We start from the raw sequence: 22,229 nt of genomic DNA, 5'->3' as shown, positions 1-22,229 counted from the left end.
CCCGTGCAAATGCAAAAAAAAAAAAAGAGAGAGAGAGAGAGAGATACTGAGCGCTAGCAGGGCCTGGGGGTGTAGGGCGCAGCGTTTGTACAGAAAGCCAACTCCGCCGCGCGCAGACGCGCCCGGGAATGCAATTCAGTTTATTGGATTTTTATTTTTTTGCGTTGTTTCACTTTTTGTCTCTTTTACAAAGCATTTTCATTTACGAGAGGAGCTCAACTCCAGTCTCCCGGTGCAACGCGAGCCCTCCCCTAAAAAGCACGTTTGCAAATATGCCCCCCGCCCTTTCCCCGGGTTCCAGAGCGCCTGCGAGCGTGCACCGGGAGCGCACGAAAACATGCGTGTGCATAAGCAGGGCCCTGCGTGTGCGTGGCCCGTGGCACTGTAGGGCGATGGCCTTGTCACACCTGCTCACTCACGCGAGTGGGTATACCCGGCCTACGCGCCGGGGTCCGAGTTTCCACGCACGCCTACCCCGGGGGCGGGAATGGCGGGTACCCCCCCCCCAAGTCAGGAAAGCCTGGGAGCCCGCGAGTAACCGGGACGAGGGAACACGTTGGCCGGGGATATGCGCGTATCCGTCCTCGGCGGAAACACGTGTGCCAGGGTAGGCCTCGGGCCGGACGACCCCCACTCCCACCACTCCCCGATCTCAGCTATGTAGTTTAAGAGGCCTGGGGGCTCTGGAATCCGCTGTGAATCTGGGGAACCTCGGCTCCGAAGCAGCTCCTCAGCGAGGCCTCCTGAGGCTGCAAGGGGAGGGGCACAACGGGGAGTCAAAGACCCGGCTGTTTTTCCCTCCCTGAACCTAGACCACTCCGACCCGCCCGCGGGCGTCTCAGCCAATCGCAGACCCTCTGGGCGTAAGACCCACCCTCCGGTAAAGCTCCACACGGACAACACTGGGCCACGCCCCCAGATAATTGCATAGGACCCCGCCCCCACGCTCCAAGCCTCGCCCCGGATAATAAGCTCAAAATTCCAAGTCCCGCCCCTGAGCCCACGCCCCTCCTCCCGCAGCATCCTCCCCTCTGCTCCCCACCCCCGGGTAGAAGCCCAGCCCAGTACCTGGTGTAGGGGGGCGGAGGTAGGTCGTGCACCCCAGAGGCCTCCAGAGCCTGCTCGTAGGTGGGGAGGCCTGGGGGTGGGGGTGGGGGTGGAGGCAGGGGCGTCGGTGGGCCTAGGTCGCCCAGGGGACTTAGGGAATTAATGAGCTCAGCCCTGGGGACAGAAAGTACACGGTTAGCCGGGGAAACCTACAGGATAGAGGGACTGGGGAGAAGGCAGGCGGGAAGACCTAGGGACACAGAGACTCTGAGGGTGGCATGGGGACACAAATGGAAGGGAGAAAGAGCGGGGGAAAGAGGGTCACCTTCAGCCTGACCCGGCACACAGAAAAGCACCTCAGAGTGACAGGCAGACGAACAGAGAGGGGCAGACAGAGATTAACTGCTGAGACATACTCTTATTCACAGACACACATGCGTTCCAGCTACACGAGAGCAATGGAGAAAAAGCCCTGCAGAGAGACAGGCAGACACACACAGAAGCAGACACAACACAGAGATACACCCAGTCACAAATTTCCCGGTGCCACTCCTAACAACAAACCCTTCCGAAAAACCCCCAGACCCACCATACTTTGAAGACTGACACTCAAGCACTTTCTTAGACCCTGCCACTGAGAAAGACACGCCTAGACAACTCAGAAGGCGCACACACACACACGTGTGCCTGTCACCACGGAAACTGACATATCACAGACACCCAGAGACCACACGCTGCAGCCTCACCAGATACAATGCAGACAGAGTGATGATCACACATAAACCGGGTACCATGGAGACAGGCGGCAAATACTGATTGAGCTCCTACTGTGTGCCGGGTACTGAGGACATAGACAAACGGCAATAACCGTACCCGCACGTTCTCACAGACTGACTCTCCACCTGATAGTCTCCCCAGATCCTTCCTCAGTGCCCACCTGTCCCAATCCTTGACTCATCTCTCCTTAGGTCCACCCTTCCAACTTCCTCTGCTCACCCTGCTTTCCAGCCCCCAGGCCCCTTCTCTCTGAATCCTCCTTACTCTTGGGGACAGGGCTGCTGGCCTCTACCCCGTCGGCAATGCAGATACCAAAAGGCTCCCAAGCTGGCCAGGACAATGAGCAGGATGCCAGACGTCAGCCCCACAGCCAGGCCTGCTACGTCCACTCGTCCACGCCCTGCAGTGGGGGGGGGGTGGGGGGCACTGTGTCAGGGGCTGTCACTCACCCCGACAACCCAATGCCTTCCCCCTGAAGGAAGAGTACAGGCCAAGAAGCAAAGCAGAACGGCAGGGGCCACTTCCTAGGTGCATGACCCCAGGCAACTCAACCCACTCATTTCTCTAAGCCTCCATTTGCTGCTCTGTAAAATGGGAACAATAAGTCCTCCCCCATGGGCTATGGAAATTCATTGAGATCAAACACATAAAGGGTCTATGATAACTTCACCTGGGACTAAAAAAATATGGTGGCGGAATCCCCATGGTGACAGAGGCCCCTCCCTGGACAAAGCGTGGCTCAAGTCCCTCCTAAGCAAAATCCATCTGCTAAGAGGGCAATGGACACACTGAAGTTGGGGGTGGGGAGCTCAGGTAGGCAACTGCAGAGGCCCCCACACTGAGCATTACCAGATTTAGCAAATAATAATATATGACACCAATTAAACATTAATTTTAGATACACAATGTATATTTTATAGTGTAAGTATGTCCCTTGGAGTATTTAGAATATACTTATACTAAAAAATTTATTTGTATTTGAAATTCAAATTTTTTTTTTATAAAGATTTTATTTATTTATTCATGAGAGACAGAGAGAGAGAGAGAGAGAGAGAGGCAGAGGGAGAAGCAGGCTCCCAAGGAGCAGGGAGCCTGATGCGGGACTCGATCCCAGGACCCTGAGATCATGACCTGAGCCGAAGGCAGACGCTCAACCATCTGAGCCACCCAGGCGCCCGAAATTCAAATTTAACTGATGGGGAGGGTGTCCTATGTTTTGTTTTTTTTTTAAAGATTTTATTTATTTATTTGAGAGAGAGAATGAGATAGAGTATGAGAGGGGGGAGGGTCAGAGGAAGAAGCAGACTCCCCGCTGAGCAGCGAGCCCGATGTGGGACTCGATCCCGGGACTCCAGGATCATGACCTGAGCCGAAGGCAGTCGCTTAACCGACTGAGCCACCCAGGCGCCCGAGGGTATCCTATGTTTTATCTGGCACCCCTCCCCGCCTCTGAAACATAGTCCCTTTACCACATCCAGGCCACTGAGGGACCAGACCTCAACTCTGAAGGAAGAACAGAATCGCAGGAAGGTTTCTGAATTGACCAGAAGGCTATGAAAAATTCATTTATCAATGGAGGAATTTCGGGATCACCCCCTGCCAACTAACAGATTTTTGGGTGTCTAGAACTCAGGTGGGCCCTTTGCTAGGACCCTAGGCCTTTAGCAATCCAAGGCCACTTATCTGAAGGGAAGCAGACACAGGGAGAACACCAGCTTGGTGAGGCCCTCCTGGGTCTTGCTGCTGGGGAAACTTCCTTTAGCACTGGGTCGGGAGCTTTGCTCAAACAGTAAACCCCAGGCTTTCAGCCCCCTTAGCAAAGAGCTGCGCTGGGAAGGCGGGCCCTCCGGGTTCTGACATGTTTCAGGTGGATTCAAGGAGCCACCAGGCCTTACTAGGCCTGCAGTGAGGTAGTTACCTCCCCTAGCAACCAGGCTCCAATGTGAGGACTCCAGCCCAGACCTAGGGCTTGTTGCTAAGGGGCATCCACCCCTAGCAACCAGGCCACAAGGGGATGGGGCATGTGGTGCAGGGAGGGGGTTCCTCCCTGGGCAGTGGGCCTTGGGTCCTGAGCCTGGCTAGGTGTGGTTGCTAGGGAGGCCTCCTTGGTAACCAGGCCAAGGCCGGGATGGGGCTGTGGGGGAGGGGAAGCCAGCCAGGTAGTGAGTGCTGCAGGCTTCCTTGGTCCGGCCTGGCCAGGCCTGGTTGCTAAGGAGCAGTCCCCCTTAGCAACAAGACTGCAGCCATGGTGGGGCCTTAGAACTCACAGGAAGGGTTGGGGGCGGGCAGCCTGGGAAGGTGAGGATGCACAGGCTTCCACAGCCTGGCCTGGGGTGGCCAGGCCCCGTTGCTAGGGAGCAGTCCCCCTAGCAACCAAGCTGCAGAAGGGCTGGGGCTCTGGACTCCGAAGAAGGACTCAGGTGGGTGGGGGCCTCTGAGCCTGAGGTCTCATAGGCCCCAGGGCTGTAACCCCTCTCCACCTGCACTTCCTTCTTCCTAAAGACATGAGACCTCCTCCAAATAAGGTGTGGTGGGTTCCTCAGGCAGGGGCTCTAGTCTCAAAGGAGGGGACTCTTTTAATAACCACCTCCAGGATACTCAGGGAGCATTGAATTTGGAGGAGGCAAATTTGGGGTAGGGGATGCTGGTTCAACCTCCAGGGGAAAGGGCTGCCTTAGCTGCACAGAACAAGAGCCCCCGCCCTCCCGCCCCAACTCACCTCCTTTGCCATTGTAGATGTAGCTCTCCCAAAAGCGCTCCTTGAAAGGATGGAAGTCGAGCAGGTGGAAAGACAGCATGCCAACGGGGAGATTCCATACCCCCCAAACCAACCCACCCTGATTTCTGAGACCCAGGGTAGAGGGAATTGTGGGCCAGGACATCCCAGGACCTAGAGTGGCTCTCACCGTCAGAGTATTGTCCTCAAAATACTCCCTCGCCTCCTCCCAGGAACACCGCTCCTCATAACACTCCCGTTCCAGGTTTCCTGGCGTGAGCAGCTCCAGGTCCCAGTGATTGGCTCGTGGAATCCGGCTATGGCTTCCTAGAAAGCTCTGGGCCTCTGGGGAGTCCAGGAAGACTCCTGGGCCCAAAGGACATGAAGGACAGAGAAATGGGGAGTTCCTAAGCCTGGGGAACATGGAGGAACCCGAACCTAAGGGGATGGAGAACTATGGCGTTCTGGGAGAGGAGGGGACTAGAAGCAAGGGTTCCTGAGTCAGGGGAAGGTGGATGGAGGTCTGTGCCTGGACACCAGCTCGTCCCTCAAACACTCACCTTGGTCTTGCTCCCCACTGGGTGAGGTGTCTAAGCAGGTGGTCAATCCCAGGTATAGCAGCGGCAGAGAGGGGTAGCCCCTCATATTTTATGAACACCTGAGACCAGGAGTGGGAGAGATAGCAAGTGCCTCAGCCCCTGGGGAATGAGGCAAGGTCACCCCGACTGGACTCTATGGTCCATGATAATAATCATATAATCATAGCAGACCCTTACGTAGCCTGTATTCTGGGCCAGGTCCCTGTGGCAACTCAGTTTAATTTTCACAGCACTGCTATTATTATCCCCATTTTACAGATGAGGAACATGAGGCACAGAGAGGTAAAAGAATTTCCCAAGGTAATACAATTTGCAAGATTCAGAAGCATGATTTGAGTGAAAACAGCGTGCCTCCAGAGACTGGAGCAGGGAGCTTATCTTTTTCTCTACCATGTCTGCAGCACCCAGCACAAATCTTTTTTGTTTGTTTGTTTGTTTAAGATTTTATTTATTTGACAGAGAGAGACAGCGAGAGCAGGAACACAAGCAGGGGGAGTGGGAGAGGGAGAAACAGGCTTCCGGCTAAGCAGGGAGCCCGATGCGGGGCTCGATCCCAGCACCCTGGGAGCATGACCTGAGCTGAAGGCAGACGCTTAACGACTGAGCCACCCAGGCGCCCCATCCCAACACGAATCTTGACACATAGTAGGTGCTCATAAACATGTCCATCAGTGATCAGGATTCCTTTCTTCTTGGTAATTTCCACCTATACTTGCCTCTCCCTGTGCCCATTGCCACATCCACCCACATAGATCAAAGATCACAGGAGAGGCAAAGAGCCTATATTCTCGGGTCCAGGGGGAGAAGGGAGTGGAGGTCCTGGACTCCTGGGGCTGGGGGATGGGAACTTCTGAGTCCCAGAGGGGCAGGGAGTCAGGAGGCCAGGGTCCCCAAGCCAGGCTCTGCCTCCAGGGGACATTCACTTACCTGCCCAGACCTGTGAGCACTTTCCCTTCTTCTTCAATCGGGGCTTCCTCTGCCAGCTTCAGCCAGCTGTGAATGGGGGACAGGGGAGAGGCGAGGGGAGAGGAAGGAGGGGTTCCCCTCTCCCGGTAATCAAGACGATCCTGGTTTCTGGCAGAGGGGCGGGGTTTGTGATTACCTGCCCTGGGCGGGACTCAGGTAAGGGACAAAGTATTTAAAGGGACCTTAGGATGAAGGGCCTAAGGTCCAGAGACCCCCTGGGAAGCCAGGGTCTCCGACACCGACACCGTGGGGGCACTTAGGGGATTGGATATGTACCTCTTCCCTTGTTGGCCTCCCTGGGATGGAACCTTCCCTGGGTGAGCTCGGGAAATAAATGTCTAGGTCTCCAGATAGCTAGATAGCTAAAAACTGGCGGGAAATGTATGTATGCCTTGGTCCCTGGGGGTAGGTGGACGATGCTGTAGTCAATTCCTATTTCCTGAGGTGATTTGAAGGACTTTGACTTCTGATTTCTCAATTGCTCTGCTCATAAGCTGGGGCCAGAGGAACTGTCCCTTCTCAATTGTCTCTCAACATGCAGTCAGTGACTGATGGACTTGGGGGAGTGAGCTTCCCAATCTCTGGATGAAGTGGCTAATCCTTAAATTCGGACTTGGAGAAACGCGAAGCCTGGGCCTAAGCAGGAAATCGCCCGCCCGGGGAAATGCCTAGTATATACTAAGCGCGCCCCATATTCACGCCAGTTGCACTAACCGGAACCTTCAAGTTGCTACTCCCGTTTCCGGAGGGAGGGAAAGAAGAAGGGAGGACTTACCAAGTCCGACGAGGTATCTCGGCAACTCGGGGCAGATCTACTTCCCGTCTCTTTTGCCGGGCGGAAGTGGGCGAAGCGGAGAGGGAAAACAGCCCTCCTTTCCGGTGTAGGGGCACAGTTGAAGAAACAACGAAGGAACGAGGAGTCGTTTGTAAGGTGAGTTCCAGGCGGTGGCGGGATAACGTTGCTGCGATCGCCTTCCCGCGGGCTAGACTCCTGGGGTCCTGAGGGAGACAGGGACAGGATTTCGAATTCCCGACTCCCTGTCAATCATTAATAGAGCACTCCAGGCCCCCAAGTTTGAAGCTGAACTACATCTCCCAGCATCCCCTGGAGGTAGCTCAGCCTCCATCCGCCAGTTCGGCTGAGAGTTGGTATTTCACGGTAGAGGACGAGGGAACGGGAGTCCCAGGGGGAGGGGAGACTGGGACTCTTGCGGGGGGTGGGGGTGGGGTTTAAGGAGTGGGAGTTGAGGAAGACGGACCCCCCCTTTCCTGCCTCAGTTTCCCAGACTGTGGCGGGGAGGGCGGAGGAGATTGTGCAGCCGCCCACCGCCGCCTTTGCACCTTTTTGACAGCCCGTTCCTTCTCCGAGTTGGTGTAGGGTTTGACCTTGTCCTCCGTGGAGCTCTGGCGCCGGCCGACCTGGGTTCTCATCCCCACGGTGCTGTTGGGTCGGTGTGAACTTGGGCCTCGAAGGGTTTCACTTTAATGTTCTATTATGAAAATGGTCAAACTTGGGGCGCCTGGGTGGCTCGGTCGTTAGGCGTCTGCCTTCGGCTCAGGTCATGATCCCAGGGTCCTGGGATCGAGCCCCGCATTGGGCTCCCTGCTCGGCTGGTGGCCTGCTTCTCCCTTTCCCAGTCCCCCTGCTTGTGTTCCCTCTCTCACTGTGTCTCTCTCTGTCAAATAAATAAAATCTTGTATAAATACATAAATATATGCATATATGGCAAATCCTACTCATCGTGACATATCATCCCTAAAGCTTTAAGGATGCATGTTGGAAAAACAAGGGACATTTACAGGACCGCAATACCATCATCACACTTTCCAAAAGCAAAAGTTCTGGAATATTACCTATTACTTGGTCAATAACCAAATCTTCTTGTGTCAAAAATGCCTTTAAAAGAAAAGTTTCATTTGTTTGAATCAGAATCCAGTCAAGTCATTGCTATTATGTCTCTTAAATTCCTCTTAATTTAGAATAGTCCCCTCCACCCCACCCTTTATTCTTCTTGGCATAATTGATTTATGAAAGAAACTGGATCAGGGGCGCCTGGGTGGCTCAGTCGGTTAAGCTTCTGCTTTCAGCTCAGGTCATGATCCCAAGGGTGCTGGGATCGAGTCCCGCGTGGGGCCCCTTGCTCAGCGGGAAACCTGCTTCTCCCTCTGCCTGCCACTCCCCCTGCTTGTGCTCGCTCTATCTGACAAATAAAAAATCTTAAAAAAAAAAAAAAAAGAAAGAAAGAAACTGGATCACTTATTCTGTTGATCATCCCCTCTGGGTATGAATTTGTCTTTTTGTTTTCTTGTAACCTCATTTTACTTATTTCTCCATGCCAGGGGTCAACAGGCCAAACCCAAAATCTGCTGACTTCCTTTTTTTTTTTTTTTTTTTAAACAGAAATCAGATTTATTTATATTTATTTATATAGTTCACCCATTTAAAGTCTACAATTCAGGGGTGCCTGGCTGCTCAGTTGGAGGAGTGTGCAACTCTTGATCTCCGGGTCATGAGTTCCAGCCCCACCTTGGGTGTAGAGATTACTTAAAAATAAAATCTTAAGAAAATAAAGTATACAATTCAGTGGGGTTTTTTTGTGTTTTTTTGTTTTTTTGTTTGTTTGTTTGTTAAGTAGATTCCACATCCGACGTGGGGTTCGAACTCATGACCCCAAGATCAAGAATCGCATGCTCTACCTACAAGCCAGCCAGGCGCCCCTCAGTGGTCTTTAGTATAAACACAGAGTTGTGCAACCATCACCACAGTCAGTTCTAGAACATTTTCATCACTCCAAAAAGAAACCCAGGACCCATTATCCGTCACTCCCCACTCTCCCCTCCACCCCAGCACTAATATCCACTACTCTATTTTCTGTCACTATGGATATACCTATTCTGGGCATGTCACATAAATGGAATTTTTTTTTTTTTTTTGGACTGGCTTCTTTCAGCATAATGTTTTCAAGGTTAATCCATTCTGTAGCACGTATCAGTACTTCATGCTTTTTATGGCTGAATACTATTCCTTTGTCTGAGGTATACCATAGTTTGTTCATCCATTCATCCGTTGATGAACACTTGAGTTGTTTCCACCTTTTGGCTCTTCTGAATACTATGGATATTTGTGTCCAGAGTTTTTGTGTGGACGTGGTTTCATGTCCGTTGGGAGTGGAATTGCTGCGTCAAACGGTAACTCTGTGTTTCAGCCTTTGAGGAACCGCCAGACTGTTCCAAAGTGGCTGCCCCAGCTTCCATTCCCACTGTCAGTGCATTGAGGGTTCCAGGTTCTCCACACTTGTGGTTCTCTGACCCCCTTTTTTTTTTTTTTTTAAGATTTTATTTATTTGACACACAGAGAGAGAACAAGCAGGGGGAGCCACAGGCAGAGGGAGAGGGAGAAACAGGCTCCCTGCTGAGCAGGGAGCCCGATGTGGGGCTCGATCCCAGGACCCCGGGATCATGACCTGAGCTGAAGGCAGATGCTTAATGACTGAGCCACCAGGCGCCCCAACAAATAATTTTTATTTTTTTTTATTTTTTTTTTATTTTTTTTTTAAGATTTTATTTATTTATCTGAGAGAGAGAATGGGAGACAGAGAGCATGAGAGGGGAAGGGTCAGAGGGAGAAGCAGACCCCCCGCTGAGCAGGGAGCCCGACGTGGGACTCGATCCCGGGACTCCAGAATCATGACCTGAGCCGAAGGCAGTTGCTCAACCAACTGAGCCACCCAGGTGCCCGCAACAAATAATTTTTAAAAAAGATTTTATTTTTAAGTAATCTCACACCCAACACGAGGCTCGAACTCACAACCCCAAGATCAAGAGTCACACGCTCCACCAACTGAGCCAGCCAGGCCGCCCCCCCTTTTGCCCATCTTTAAATTGAGTTATTTGTCTTTTTATTATTGTGTTGTAGCGTTTTTTTGTATATTCTAGATACAGTTCCTTTATTGGATATATGATTTGCAACCCCCACTTGTTTTTGTATAACCTACAAATTAAGAATGGTTTTAACATTTTTTAAAAAAGATTTTTATTTATCTATTTGACAGAGAGAGAGAGAGCGAGCACAAGCAGGGGGAATGGGAGAGGGAGAAGCAGGCTTCCCGCTGAGCAGGGGATCCTGGGATCATGACCTGAACCAAAGGCAGACGCTTAACCAACTCAGCCACCCAGGCGCCCCTCTTTTTTTTTTTTTTTTTTTTTTAAGTAGGCTTCATGCCCAGCACAGAGCCCAAACCCACGACCCTGAGAGCAAGAGTTGGCAGCAGCTAACTGATCCTTTTATGACCTGTCTGAGCCCCCAGCTCTGCCCAGGTGCCAGGCAGTGCTGGGACCCAGACTAGAGTCCTTCCCAGGCCCATCCCTCCAGAGGCTCCTGGCCTGGAGAGGGAAATACTGAGGGATAGCAGCTATATTGGAGGTAACTCAGAGCACAGGGATCACCTAATTCAGCCTGGAGAGATAAGCTTCCCACAGGAGGGGTCTCCTTGATGAAGCCTAGAAGGAAAAAGGGGACAGAATTTCCGGGGGAAGGACGAGGCATGCACTAGCTGTCCCGCTCCACGCTGAGAGTCAGGCCTAGTGCCTCAGGCTGAGGGTCAAGGCCACGGACTCAGACGCCTGGGTCATACCGCAGCTGCAGGATGAGCACCTTCTCTGAGACAGTTTCCTTGTTTGTAGCAATCATTTGTGTGGTTGTGGGATTCAGTGAAGTTAATATGTGTAAAATGCTTAGAAAAGGGCTGGGTTCACCGAACGTCTTAAATAAATGTCAGCCTTGTTTGTTTGTTTAAATATCAGCCATTTTTTTTTTTAAGATTTTATTTATTTGAGAGAGAGAGAGCATGAGCAGGTGAGAGAGGGAGAAGCAGACTCCTCACTGAGCAGGCCGCCCAATGTGGGGCTTGATTCCAGGACCCTGGGATCATGACCTGAGCCCAAGGCAGACGCTTCACCGACGGAGCCCCCCAGGCACCCCTAAACATCAGCCATTGTTAATAGAGAGTCTCAGATGCTCACTTTTGCCCTTAGGGAACTCTCTCTGTACTGCTTACATTGTGTCCTATTTCTGTCTTTGATTTCCTTGAGTGTAATTAGCCCCTTGGTTTTCCTTTAACACAGAAGCCTCCGTAGGCCTGGAATGGCCTGACACACACCATTTTCGGGAGAGGGGTGTGTAGCATTCTCTAGGTTCGCAAAGGGATCTCTGGCCCCACCAAAAGGTTAAGAACCACTGGCTCAGGATGCAGAAAAAGACAGCTGGGAGAGAATCAGTGACTTGAACACCAAACAGATAGTAGATGATGTTACGGAATCATTAGTGGGTCAGTGGTATCATGGTCGTGCTTTTTTATTTTTTTTATTTTTTTAAAGATTTTATTTATTTATTTGACAGACAGAGACACAGCAAGAGAGAGAACACAGTAGGGGGAGTGGGAGGGGGAGAAGCAGGCTTCCCACTGAGCGGGGAGCCCGATGCGGGGTTCGATCCCAGAACCCTGGGATCATGACCTGAGTCGAAGGCAGATGCTTAACGACTGAGCCACCCAGGCGCCCCTCTGGTCGTGCTTTTTTATTTTTTTTTAAAGATTTTATTTATTTATTTGAGAGAGAGAGTGAGAGAGAGAGCGCAAGAGGGGGTAGGGTTAGAGGGAGAAGCAGACTCCCCGCCGAGCAGGGAGCCCGACGTGGGACTCGATCCCGGGACTCCGGGATCACGACCCGAGCCGAAGGCAGTCGCTTAACCAACTGAGCCACCCAGGCGCCCTGGTCGTGCTTTTTTAAAGTCCGATCTCAGCGCGGTGCTGTTCGAGCTGGAGTCGCTATCCCAAGAGGCTGCGGAGCACTTTGATAAAGTGGCTAGTTTGAGGGACTGGATTTTCTAATTCTTTTATTTTAATTAAGGCCCTTCAAGATTTTATTTATTTATTTGAGGGCGGGGGGGGTGGAGTAGGCAGAGGGAGAAGCAGACTCCCCACTGAGCAGGAGGCCTGACGTGGGTCTCGATCCCGGATCCATGAGATCGTGACCTGAGCCAAAGGCAGCCACCCAACCACCTGAGCCACCCAGGGGCCCCTCATTTTAATTAATTTAAATTTAAGCACTAACACTTGATTGAGTTATTGGAAAACTTTTAAGTACGCTCGGCACAAAGCGGGTATGTGGATGTACCTTTGCAGCAGGAAATCACAAAATCTAAATACAGGTCAAGTATCTCCCGTGAAAATTTCATGTCTGAATTGAAGTGGGCTGAAAGAGGAAAATGCACTCTGGAGTTTGAAGGCTTCGTACAGAAAGGGAACGGGTTGGCCTGTATTCTCAGATGGTGACCTTCCTGGGAGGACTGACAGTTGCCACGTGGTCAAGAAGGCGGCTGGGTTCGAATCCCGGCTCTGTCGGTTCCTAGCTGGGGGGGATCCCGGGAGCCTGTCTTCTCCCCTATAAAGTGGCCATGATGATGAGTGGTTGTGGTTTTGGATAGTTTCTCTCTGAAACACTAGTGACAGCAGATGGTGGTAGTCTTATTTTCCATTTTGAAATTGGCCTTGATGAGGAGACAACCCAGCACGATGGGTGAAAAGCTCAGCTTCCAGAGAAATCCTGGCCCTGCCACCTGCCAGCCCTTCAGCCCTTGGCCAGTGGTTCTTAAACTCTTTGGTCTCAATGTCCTAAAAGTCATTGAGGACTCCCGAGAACTTTCGTTTTTGTGAGTTCTACCTATCAATATTTGCTGTATCAGAAATTAAAACTGATGCTAAAAATTTTTTTCTGTTGAGATATAATTCACATAACACAAAATTCATCCATTTAAGGTAGTATATTCACGGGGCACCCGGCTGGCTCAGATGGTGGAGCGTGCAACTCTCGATCTCGGGGTCGTGGGTCTGAGCCCCATGGTGGGTGTAGAGATTCCTTAAAAATAAAAATCTTTAAAAAAAATCTAAAGTGGGGCGCCTGGGTGGCTCAGTCATTGAGCGTCTGCCTTCGGCTCGGGTCATGATCCCAGGGTCCTGGGATCGAGCCCTGCATCGGGCTCCCTGCTCAGCGGGAAGCCTGCTTCTCCCTCTCCCACTCCCCCTGCTTGTGTTCCCTCTCTCGCTGTGTCTCTGTCAAATAGATAAATAAAATCTTTAAAAAAAAAAAAATCTAAAGTAGTATATTCACTATTTTGTGCGATCATCACCACTTAACTGATGCCAGAACGTTTTCATCACCCCAAAAAGAAACCTTGTACCTGTTAGTGTTTACTCATCATTTCCCCTTCTCCCAGCCCGTGGCAACCACCAATCCACTTTCTGTCTCTGTGGATTTGCCTCTTCTGGACGTTTCGTATCCGTGGGATCCTACAATATATGGCCTTTTGTGCCAGATTTCTTTCACTTAGCATAATGAACAGATTTTTCTTTTAAGTAAGCTCCACCCCCAACATGGGGCTTGAACTCATGAGCCTGAGATGAAGAGTCACATGCTCCCCCCAGCTGAGCCAGCCAGGTGCCCCTGAAATTTTTTAAACCCAAGGACGCACAAGCACACATTCAGTTAGTGATCAGAGCAGTGACATCCTCACGTGTCACACAGTCTCCGGAAAATGCCACTGTACCCTTGTAAGAGAATAAGAGTAACAAAGGCAGACACATTTTAGTATTAATACGGAAATGGTTTGTGGACACCCTGAAAGCATCTTAGGGAACCCCCCCGGGTCCCCGGACCTGACTTTGAGAACCACTGCCCTGGGCAGTGACTTTGCTTCGAAGCATCCATTTGCCCATGTGCCAAATGGAGATGGTGACGGGATAGACTTCAGAAAGTGGTTGAGGTTGGACGATCTATGAGATGGGGGTGCAAAGTTGGCATGGGGTGGGGGACTGTTGCCATTATTGCCTGGCCAAGTAGAAAAAAAAAAAGATGCTCCCTCCGTAGCAGCTCCTCTCACTCTTGGAGAGAAAATGTCCCCGGCCATGAAGCCAAAGAGTGTAGAAACCCCTGTTGTTGGCCACAGGACAAGCAGCCCGGTGCCAAGTACCGCAGAGGGTCACGGCAGTTGACAACTAAGAATAGAGTGGAGAATTTGTCCAGGAGGAGGTCAGCGCGACCTCCGTGAGTGGCAGTTGTGGGGGCTGGGGCGGAAGCCAGAGGGCCCAGGGGAGGGGCTGGTGGCAGGTGAGCTGGGGGAGACAGCAGGTGCTGGACGTTTGCCCAAAACCTCGGAGGGTGAGGGAAAGTCGGAGGAGGTTCTGTGGGTCACGTTGGGGTGTTTCACCAAGGTTAGCTCCTGCAAGCAGTGGTGACCGCCGCTGGGGTGAAATGTTCTGTGTCTCCACTGGGGTGGTGGTCATGAGGGCATATACATTTGTCAAAACGCATCAAGCTGCATCCTTAAGGTCTGTGCCTCTATGCTATGTCAATATACCGAAGACCAGAAATTGGTTTCTGAGGGAAGACGCCAGTAGGGGGAGAGCGAGATCCACGGCTCAGAGAGAGGTTTGCAGTTCGAGTTCTGGATGTGAAAGACAAATTTCCGAAGGCGACCAGAAGAGGGGTATAAAGACAGAGGTGCTCTTTTTGCATTTGGGGAGCCCTTGGTTGTGCCCCCACCCCCACGCCAGCCTTCTGGACCTTTCTTGCAGCCAGAGGGCTAGAGAGAATATTTCCCGAACACCCCTGTGTGCCAGGCTCTGAGCAGGACTCATGCACTTCTCACGGCAGTCCAGTCCTGTCAACTAGATCCCATGGTTATCCCCACTTTTTGCCAAATTAAGCCAAGGCTCAGAGAAAGGAAATGGCCAACCCTGGACTCAAGGCCAGGCTGAAGGTCATCTTGCCCAATCCTTGATCCCTATAACCTGTAGCCCCCTCCGGTATCTCCAGCCCCTGGTTGGTCCCCACCCCGTCCGCACAGTGCGTACCCTCTTGTTTGTATGGTCTTCTTTAAAATGTACCGTCTTGGGGCGCCTGGGTGGCTCAGTCGTTAAACATCTGCCTTCGGCTCAGGTCATGATCCCAGGGTCCTGGGATCGAGCCCCACGTCTGGCTCCCTGCTCAGTGCGAAGCCTGCTTCTCCCTCTCCCACTCCCCCTGCTTGTGTTCCTGCTCTCGTTGTCTCTCTCTCTGTCAAATAAATAAATAAGATCTTAAAATAAAATACAATAAAATGTACCATCTTGGGGCGCCTGGGTGGCTCAGTCGGTTAAGCATCTGCCTTGGGCTCAGGTCATGATCCCAGGGTCCTGGGATCAAGCCCCACGTCAGACTCCCTGCTCAGCTGGGAGTCTGCTTCTCCCTCTGCTTCTGCAGCTCCCCCGGCTTGTGCTCTCCCGTTCTCTCTCTCTGTGTCAAATAAATAAATAAAATATTAAAAAAAAAAAAGTACCATCATAGGCATGTGTAGATTGGCAGCGATCCTGTTTCATTTCTTACTGTTGGTTCCCTTATTTTTTATACCCAGTATTGCGTTAACATCCACCCATGATGCCTTGCACACACCCAATGGGTTGCATTTTAACAGCTGGGTAGTCTCGAGGATGGGCTGTCAGCACCCATTCTCCCAGGGAGGGACATCCAGTTGCCTCTGACTCCCCTCCGGTGTAAGTAACACCGCTGTGGACATCTGTGGGTATGCTCCCTTGCGGATGTCTCTGAGGATGTCTTCGGGGCACATCACCCAAGTGCAGAGTCGCCTGCGCTTACTTTGTTAAAGTTCCGCCAGCCTGAGTTCTGGGAGGCTGGCCCTGTCCACTCTCCCCGCTGCAATGCCTAAGGGTTCTGTGACCGACCGCACGTCCTCACCAAGTCCTGGTCTTACCCAGCTTTCAGAGTTTCTCCCGCCAGCCTGATGATCGGTGTCAAGTGCTATCTTTTTTCTTTTTTTTTAAGATTTATTTATTTATTTGAGAGAGAGAGCACACACATGAGAGCGGGGAGGGTCACAGGGAGAAGCAGGCACCCCGCTGAGCAGGGAGCCCGATGCGGGACTCGATCCCGGGACTCCAGGATCATGACCTGAGCCGAAGGCAGTCGCCTAACCAACTGAGCCACCCAGGTGCCCCTGTCAAGTGCTATCTCACTGTTGTTTCCATCTGAGGAGAATTGAGTGTCTCCCCACACACGCGTTAGTCTTTGAGCTGCTTCTTCCATAAATTGCCCCTTGTTCACGTCTTCTGCTCCTTTTCCTGCTGGGGTAGCTGTTTTTTTTCTTGTTGATTTGCCAGAGTTCCGTGTACCTAGCTCTGCTAGGATGCTTGTTTTGAAGATGTGAATTTATTCCAGTGTAATTGGTAAGGTTAGGCAACAATTCGAGCAGAATGCGGATTTCGCCTTTGCTTACAGATGATCTCACCCACCCAGGAGAAAGAGTACTGCACTAAGTTGTGTGAGCCTGTAGGCATCCACAAAGCACACACACACCCCGAACAGAGCATCTCCAGGCCCCTCACCTCCCCGATGTGTGTAAGGAGCTGCACCCATTCTCATCTGCTGCTAGAACTTTTTTGGATTTCAAATCACCCTCCCTCTACCCCCTCAGAGTAACTTACAACGTGCACCCCTTCCGATGCCTGCTTCTACAAGCAAAGTGTAGGTCTTTTTCAAAGTAAAATGCCATCTTCCTTTTTGGAGTGTATAGATATATCTTCGTAACCACTTCATGTGTGTAAGACTGTCCTCCCCTGGGGACGCCTGGTTGGCTCAGTCAGTTACACGCCTGCTTTCGGCTCAGGTCATGATCTCAGGGTCCTGGGATCGAGTCCCACATCGGGCAGGGAGCCCGCCTCTCCCTCCGCTCCTACCCCCACTCGTGCGCACACTCTCTCTATCAAATAAATAAAATCGTTAAAAATAATTAAATAAATAAAATGCAGATCAGAGAAGAAACAGCCCGTAAGTCTTGCTCTGCTGCCCCTTTAGCAGTTTGTTTAAAAAAATAGTAATGTCCTCCCCTGACCCACCCCCAGTTTTCCCATCTGGCAGGGGCAGGGTCAGATCAGCTCTGAGGGCCCCGTCCTCCCTATGGACTCCCTCCACCACAGCCCTGTGACTATCCCCTCCTTCCCTCAGGATGACACGGCATGGCAAGAACTGCACGGCAGGAGCTGTCTATACCTACCACGAGAAGAAGAAGGACACAGGTATTGGGTTTGGCAGGGGGACAAATGTCTCTTGAAGTCACCATCCCCCCTCTGCCCCTCTGGTTGTGCCTTCTGGCCATGTCTCTCCCCCCACCCCCGACTGATGGTCATGACCTTATGAGGAACAGCCCACGTGATCCCGCAGCCCTCCCCCGCCCCAGTGATGGGCACTTCTGTACGTGACCTCATCTAAGACTCCCAGCCACCCACTGAGGAAGGAATCGCTGTTGTCGCGGCAGAACTGAGGCCCAGGGAGATACAGGCCCTTGAGTTTGGTCATAGAGCCAGAGGGGCGGAGGGGAGTCAGCCGTGAGCCTCTCTACCCAGCTATCTCAGTGACAGGGCCTGTCTGTCACTTACCCTCTGGATGGACACCTTCCTGTGGGTCATGCCCCTGCCCCCAACACAGAGACACACAGACACACAGCCCAAGCGCTTGACTGCCTGTTTCTCAGAGTGTCCCCCCTCCCCACCCCGCCTCCAAGTTCTCTCTGTGCCTTTCTCTTGGGGTTCGGCACGGGGCACATCTCCTGGCCCTCCATCCCTCTGTCTGTCTCTGTCCCCAGCGGCCTCGGGCTACGGGACCCAGAACATTCGCCTGAGCCGCGATGCCGTCAAGGACTTCGATTGCTGCTGCCTCTCTCTGCAGCCCTGCCATGACCCTGTCGTCACGTGAGCTGGGGAGCTGCAGGGAGGGGGCCGCGTGCGTGGGTCTGGCCGCCTGCACAGCTGGGGCGCCCTGGGCAAGCCCCTCCACCTCTCAGAGCCTCAGTGTGCTCATCCAAGACATGGGCGTGATCCTAACGTGTTCCACGGGGTGTGGAAAAGAATACATTTGTAATAGAGGGTAGGGCCCTTGGAACATTGCCTGGCGCATAATAACAGCTCATGTGCAGACGCTCACTGTTACCTGCCTCACGGCCTGGCGGAGGCTTCAGGGAGATCGTGGGTACAAGGTGCTTAGTCTAGTGACTGAATATGGGCTCGGTGTGCGGGTCTGTGTTACAGAGATAGTGACGGCCGGGTGGGTCTTTCCCCGCATGACCAGCCCCATCTAGGGTCCCTGAGGCCACGTTCAGGTTCAGGGGTTCATGAGAAGAACTCACAGAACTCGGGGAGGTAGTTCTAGTCAGTGACAGCTTGTGACAGTAGGAAGAGGGACATTAAGTCAGCAAGGGGGAAAACATGGGGCAGAGCCCGGGAGGGACCAGGAGCGAGCCTCTAATCATCCTCTCCTGACAGAGTCCCAGGGACAGCAACAAGGTGTGACAAGAGGCCAGAGTGCTGCCCAGCGGGGAAGCCCACCTAAGGCCCTGGTGTCCGGTGTCCGGGGATTTTATTGGAGGCTGGTCCTGGAGGCATGGCTGACCTCCGTGGGGCTGACCTTGGTCTCCAGCCCCTCTGGAGGTCTGATACCACACGGCCCAAGCCCCCACCTCCACCTCCCACCCCTGCCCCAGGTGAACTAAGACACTTTTATCAGGCAGCAGATTCCAGGAGCTCCAAGGTTCCCTCCTGGGAGCTGGTCAAGGGCCAGTCCTTTGTTTGGAAGGTGCAGGGATGGGATCACCCAGGCCCGCTGAGTTAACCCTCTACAGCACAAGATTCCGCCCCCCCGCCCCACGCATGTCAGAGCAGATTATAAAGCCTGGAAAATGGAAATGGTCTGGTCCACCTCAGGGTGCACTGAGCACTGAGTGATCTGCTCCCTGTAAGAGGCTTTAGTGGGTGCCCAGGGCAGGGAGCTGACACTTCTCACCCTGTCCTGTCCTTACAGCCCGGATGGCTACCTGTATGAGCGGGAGGCAATTCTGGAGTACATTTTGCACCAGAAGAAGGAGATCGCCCGGCAGATGAAGGTGACGGGGGTGGGGGAGGGGGCAGGGGCAGGGTGTGAGCTCACAAGCTCACAAGCAGAGCCAGTCTGGGCTTCCTTTCTGAGTTCCTTTTCCCTCTGAGCCTTTGCCCGGGCTGTTCCTGCTGCCTGGTGCACCATCCCCTCCCACTTGTGGTTAAATTCTTCTCCTCCAGATATCAGCCCAGGTGTTGCCTCCTCTGACCTCCTGCTAGTCCAGGGCCCCCAGGGTCTGCCCTTGACACCTCTTCTCTTGACACTTGTCATGGGTGTGATTCTGCATGTGGCCAACATGTGCCCACTTCCCCCGCCAGACGGCAGGCCCCAGGGGCAGGGAACAAACCTCTTGCCCACCCCCTGGCCCTAGGTTTTCCATGAATACTTGTTGAATTAACTGATGTCACCTCATCTCTCTGGGCCTCCGTTTCAGTAGCTCCAAAATGGGCCAACGGAGTCAAATCAGAGAGCGCCTGCAGGGCATGCGGTAGATGCCCACAGGTCAGATTTCTCAAGGCCTTTACTTGGAGCCGCGCCCACCTTCCATGGGTGAACTATTTTCATGGATAGGAGGGACCCCGTTTATCACTGTGTGTGAGGCACAGCTGGCCTGCCTCCCTGCTTTTCTGGCCAGGCTTCACAGAGCTCCAGAAAGGCGGCGGGCTAGATTCTTGCTGAGCCTTCTGTCTTGAGCGAGGGGCTTCCCCTGCGCCCATGACCCCCTGCATGGTCTAGTGGCTGCCTGGGTGCTCCCTCCTCACGGTGACCATGCCAGAGGCCGTCCTGAGCACCAGTCACCCTCAGTGTTCTCCTCCCTCAGCTGGGGGACTCAGGGCAGTCTCAGCTGAGCACCACGTCCCTGCGTCCGCGCACGCGCACACCCACACGGCCCGCGCAGTCAAGGCTCGGTGAATGTCAATTGCTTCTTACTCTCCTGGAACTCGCCTCCAGGGCCGGACAGGGTCTACCGTACGTACACTGTAAAATATAACATGGCCCACAGGTGCATTTATGGAGCGCTTGCTATGTGCCAGGCAAGGTTTTAAAAAAGCGTTTCCAAAACTCATCCTGCATAACCCAGAGAGCCTGCGAGGTAGGTCGCGGTTGTTAGCCCGATTTACAGACGAAGAAACTGAGACCAGGAGAAGTCACAGCACTTACTGGAAGCCAAAGAGCTCATCAGTGACAGAGGCAAGGTTTAAGTCTGGCCATCTGTCTCCTGCCAAGCTGCTGACCACTCTGCTGCCCAGGAACAGAGAAGCCACTGAATCCCAAACCAGCGACCTGCCCTGCAGTAGGGGAAGGGACAAGCAAGGGTAGCAGAGCCACACCATAGATCACAGCATATTAAAGGTTCACACCCTGGCAGTCCCCAGCCTCTACGAACAGTGCCAGGATTGTCCCCTTTGTAGGCCTCAGTTTACCCACCTGTGAAATGGGAAGAGCCACCCTCAGACTCACAACCCACAGGGAGACGCATAGTCCACTCCTTTCTGGCTGTCCACAGGCCTATGAGAAGCAGCGGGGTGCCCGGCGTGAGGAGCAGAGAGAGCTGCAGCGGGCTGCGGCCCAGGACCAGGTGCGGGGCTTCCTAGAGAAGGAGGCAGCCATCGTGAGCCGGCCCCTCAACCCCTTCACGCCCAAGGCTGCCTCGGAGAACAGCCCAGGTGAGGGGGAGCCGACTTGCAAGTGAGTGGGGGTCCCGCGGGACCGGGTGCTTCCCCGGGTGTGGCATCCGAACCCATTTCCCCTTGCAGATGATGCCCGACCTGGGTCCAGTGCAGGCCCCACAGGCAAGGACAAGGACAAAGCGCTGCCCAGCTTCTGGATCCCGTCCCTGACCCCCGAGGCCAAGGCCACCAAGCTGGAGAAGCCTGTGAGCATCCCCAGCACCTGAGCAACCCCCTTCCCTGCCTGAGACCCCCCCATCCTCCCTACACCTGGCCCCAGCCCCGCCTGCTGACCCTGCCTCCCTTCTGTCGCGCGCAGTCGCGCACCGTGACCTGCCCTATGTCCGGGAAGCCACTGCGCATGTCGGACCTGACCCCCGTGCGCTTCACGCCGCTCGACAGCTCCGTGGACCGCGTGGGGCTCATCACTCGCAGTGAACGCTACGTGTGCGCTGTGACCCGCGACAGCCTGAGCAACGCCACGCCTTGCGCCGTGCTGCGGCCCTCGTGAGTCACGCGAGTCGCCAGGGGGAGGATCCCGGGACCTGCCGGGCGGGGCGGGGCGGGGCTCGGGGGGGTGGCCCTCCCTCGTCGGGGCGGGGCCTCTGATCGGTGCCCCCGACCCTCACGCTCACCGCAGTGGGGCCGTGGTCACCCTGGAGTGCGTGGAGAAGCTGATTCGGAAAGACATGGTAGACCCCGTGAACGGGGAGAAGCTGACGGACCGCGACATCATCGTGCTGCAGCGGGTAAGCAGCGACCCACGTCCCCGGCCGCGCTCTGCAAGGCCCCGCCCCCTCTCCTTCCCCTCCGCCCCCCCCGGGACCCCGCCCCTCCCGGGAGGCCAGCCTGCCCCGGGGTCCTGCGTCACCTTACCGGGTTTAGGACCCCCCCCCACCGCCCCTGCAGCCCGGCCTGCCCCCACCTTGGCCTTGTCCCCCCACCTCCCCAGGGCGGCACGGGCTTCGCGGGCTCCGGAGTGAAGCTGCAGGCTGAGAAGTCGAGGCCGGTGATGCAGGCCTGAGTGCACGGGAGACCAAATAAACGGGCTTGGACTCACTGGCCTTGTGGTGCCTTCCTAGGCTGCGCTGGAGCCCTGGGGCCCCCCAGGCAGCCCTCCAGCGTGTGCCTGCTGCAGCGGCCGGAGCCCGAAGGCCAGGGCTCATTTTAAGGGTGGTGTGACGTTAGGAGTAAAACCTGACCTGAACGCACACGCGCCCCATTAACGTTGGGTGAGAGTAGCCAGAAGTCGGAGTCCGAAGCGCGTGCACACGAAGGCGCCACTTGAACAGGCTCCGTAGAAACCCCCTCGCATCTTTTTGAGTTACGCCGCATTCGAAGCCCGTGAGACGTTCTGGAAGGTGTCTCTCAAAGTAAAGTGTGGTAAGACAGCCAAAGGAAGCCAGATGCGGTGAGCGCGAGCAGCAGGCTCCCAGTCTAGAGAAGGCAGGCAGGAGCCCTGCCCTCTGACACTTG

At 53.8% G+C, this 22,229-nt stretch overlaps 2 protein-coding genes across 6 annotated transcripts; one reads left to right on the top strand and one right to left on the bottom strand.

Moving 5' to 3' along the window:
• Window positions 1-134: 134 nt before the first annotated feature.
• PRRG2 (proline rich and Gla domain 2) lies at window positions 135-7,004 on the bottom strand. Of its 5 annotated transcripts, XM_036068247.2 has the most exons (8): window positions 6,881-7,004; window positions 6,067-6,132; window positions 5,101-5,198; window positions 4,731-4,906; window positions 4,544-4,583; window positions 2,089-2,224; window positions 1,069-1,221; window positions 135-749 (listed from the first exon to the last, which is right to left on the bottom strand). In XM_036068247.2, the coding sequence occupies exons 3-8, from the start codon at window positions 5,183-5,185 to the stop codon at window positions 731-733; spliced, it is 609 nt and encodes a 202-aa protein (XP_035924140.1). In that variant the 5' UTR covers window positions 5,186-5,198; window positions 6,067-6,132; window positions 6,881-7,004; the 3' UTR covers window positions 135-730. The 5 variants fall into 5 exon arrangements, with proteins under 5 accessions (XP_035924140.1, XP_077918516.1, XP_077918518.1 ...); XM_078062390.1 differs by having other exon boundaries at window positions 4,544-4,906; XM_078062392.1 differs by lacking the exon at window positions 6,881-7,004 and adding an exon at window positions 6,382-6,789 and having other exon boundaries at window positions 4,544-4,906.
• On the top strand, window positions 6,927-21,812 carry NOSIP (nitric oxide synthase interacting protein). Its single transcript, XM_036068233.2, has 9 exons — window positions 6,927-7,036; window positions 17,161-17,231; window positions 17,798-17,903; window positions 19,009-19,090; window positions 20,591-20,750; window positions 20,841-20,959; window positions 21,073-21,260; window positions 21,394-21,502; window positions 21,706-21,812. Exons 2-9 carry the CDS (start codon window positions 17,162-17,164, stop codon window positions 21,775-21,777), a joined length of 906 nt encoding a protein of 301 aa, XP_035924126.1. The 5' UTR covers window positions 6,927-7,036; window position 17,161; the 3' UTR covers window positions 21,778-21,812.
• The last annotated feature ends 417 nt before the right edge of the window (window positions 21,813-22,229 follow it).

Source organism: Halichoerus grypus, chromosome 15 (genome assembly GCF_964656455.1).
Source record: "Halichoerus grypus chromosome 15, mHalGry1.hap1.1, whole genome shotgun sequence".
NCBI lineage: Eukaryota > Metazoa > Chordata > Mammalia > Carnivora > Phocidae > Halichoerus > Halichoerus grypus.
This window is presented reverse-complemented; position numbering and strand designations above follow the sequence as displayed.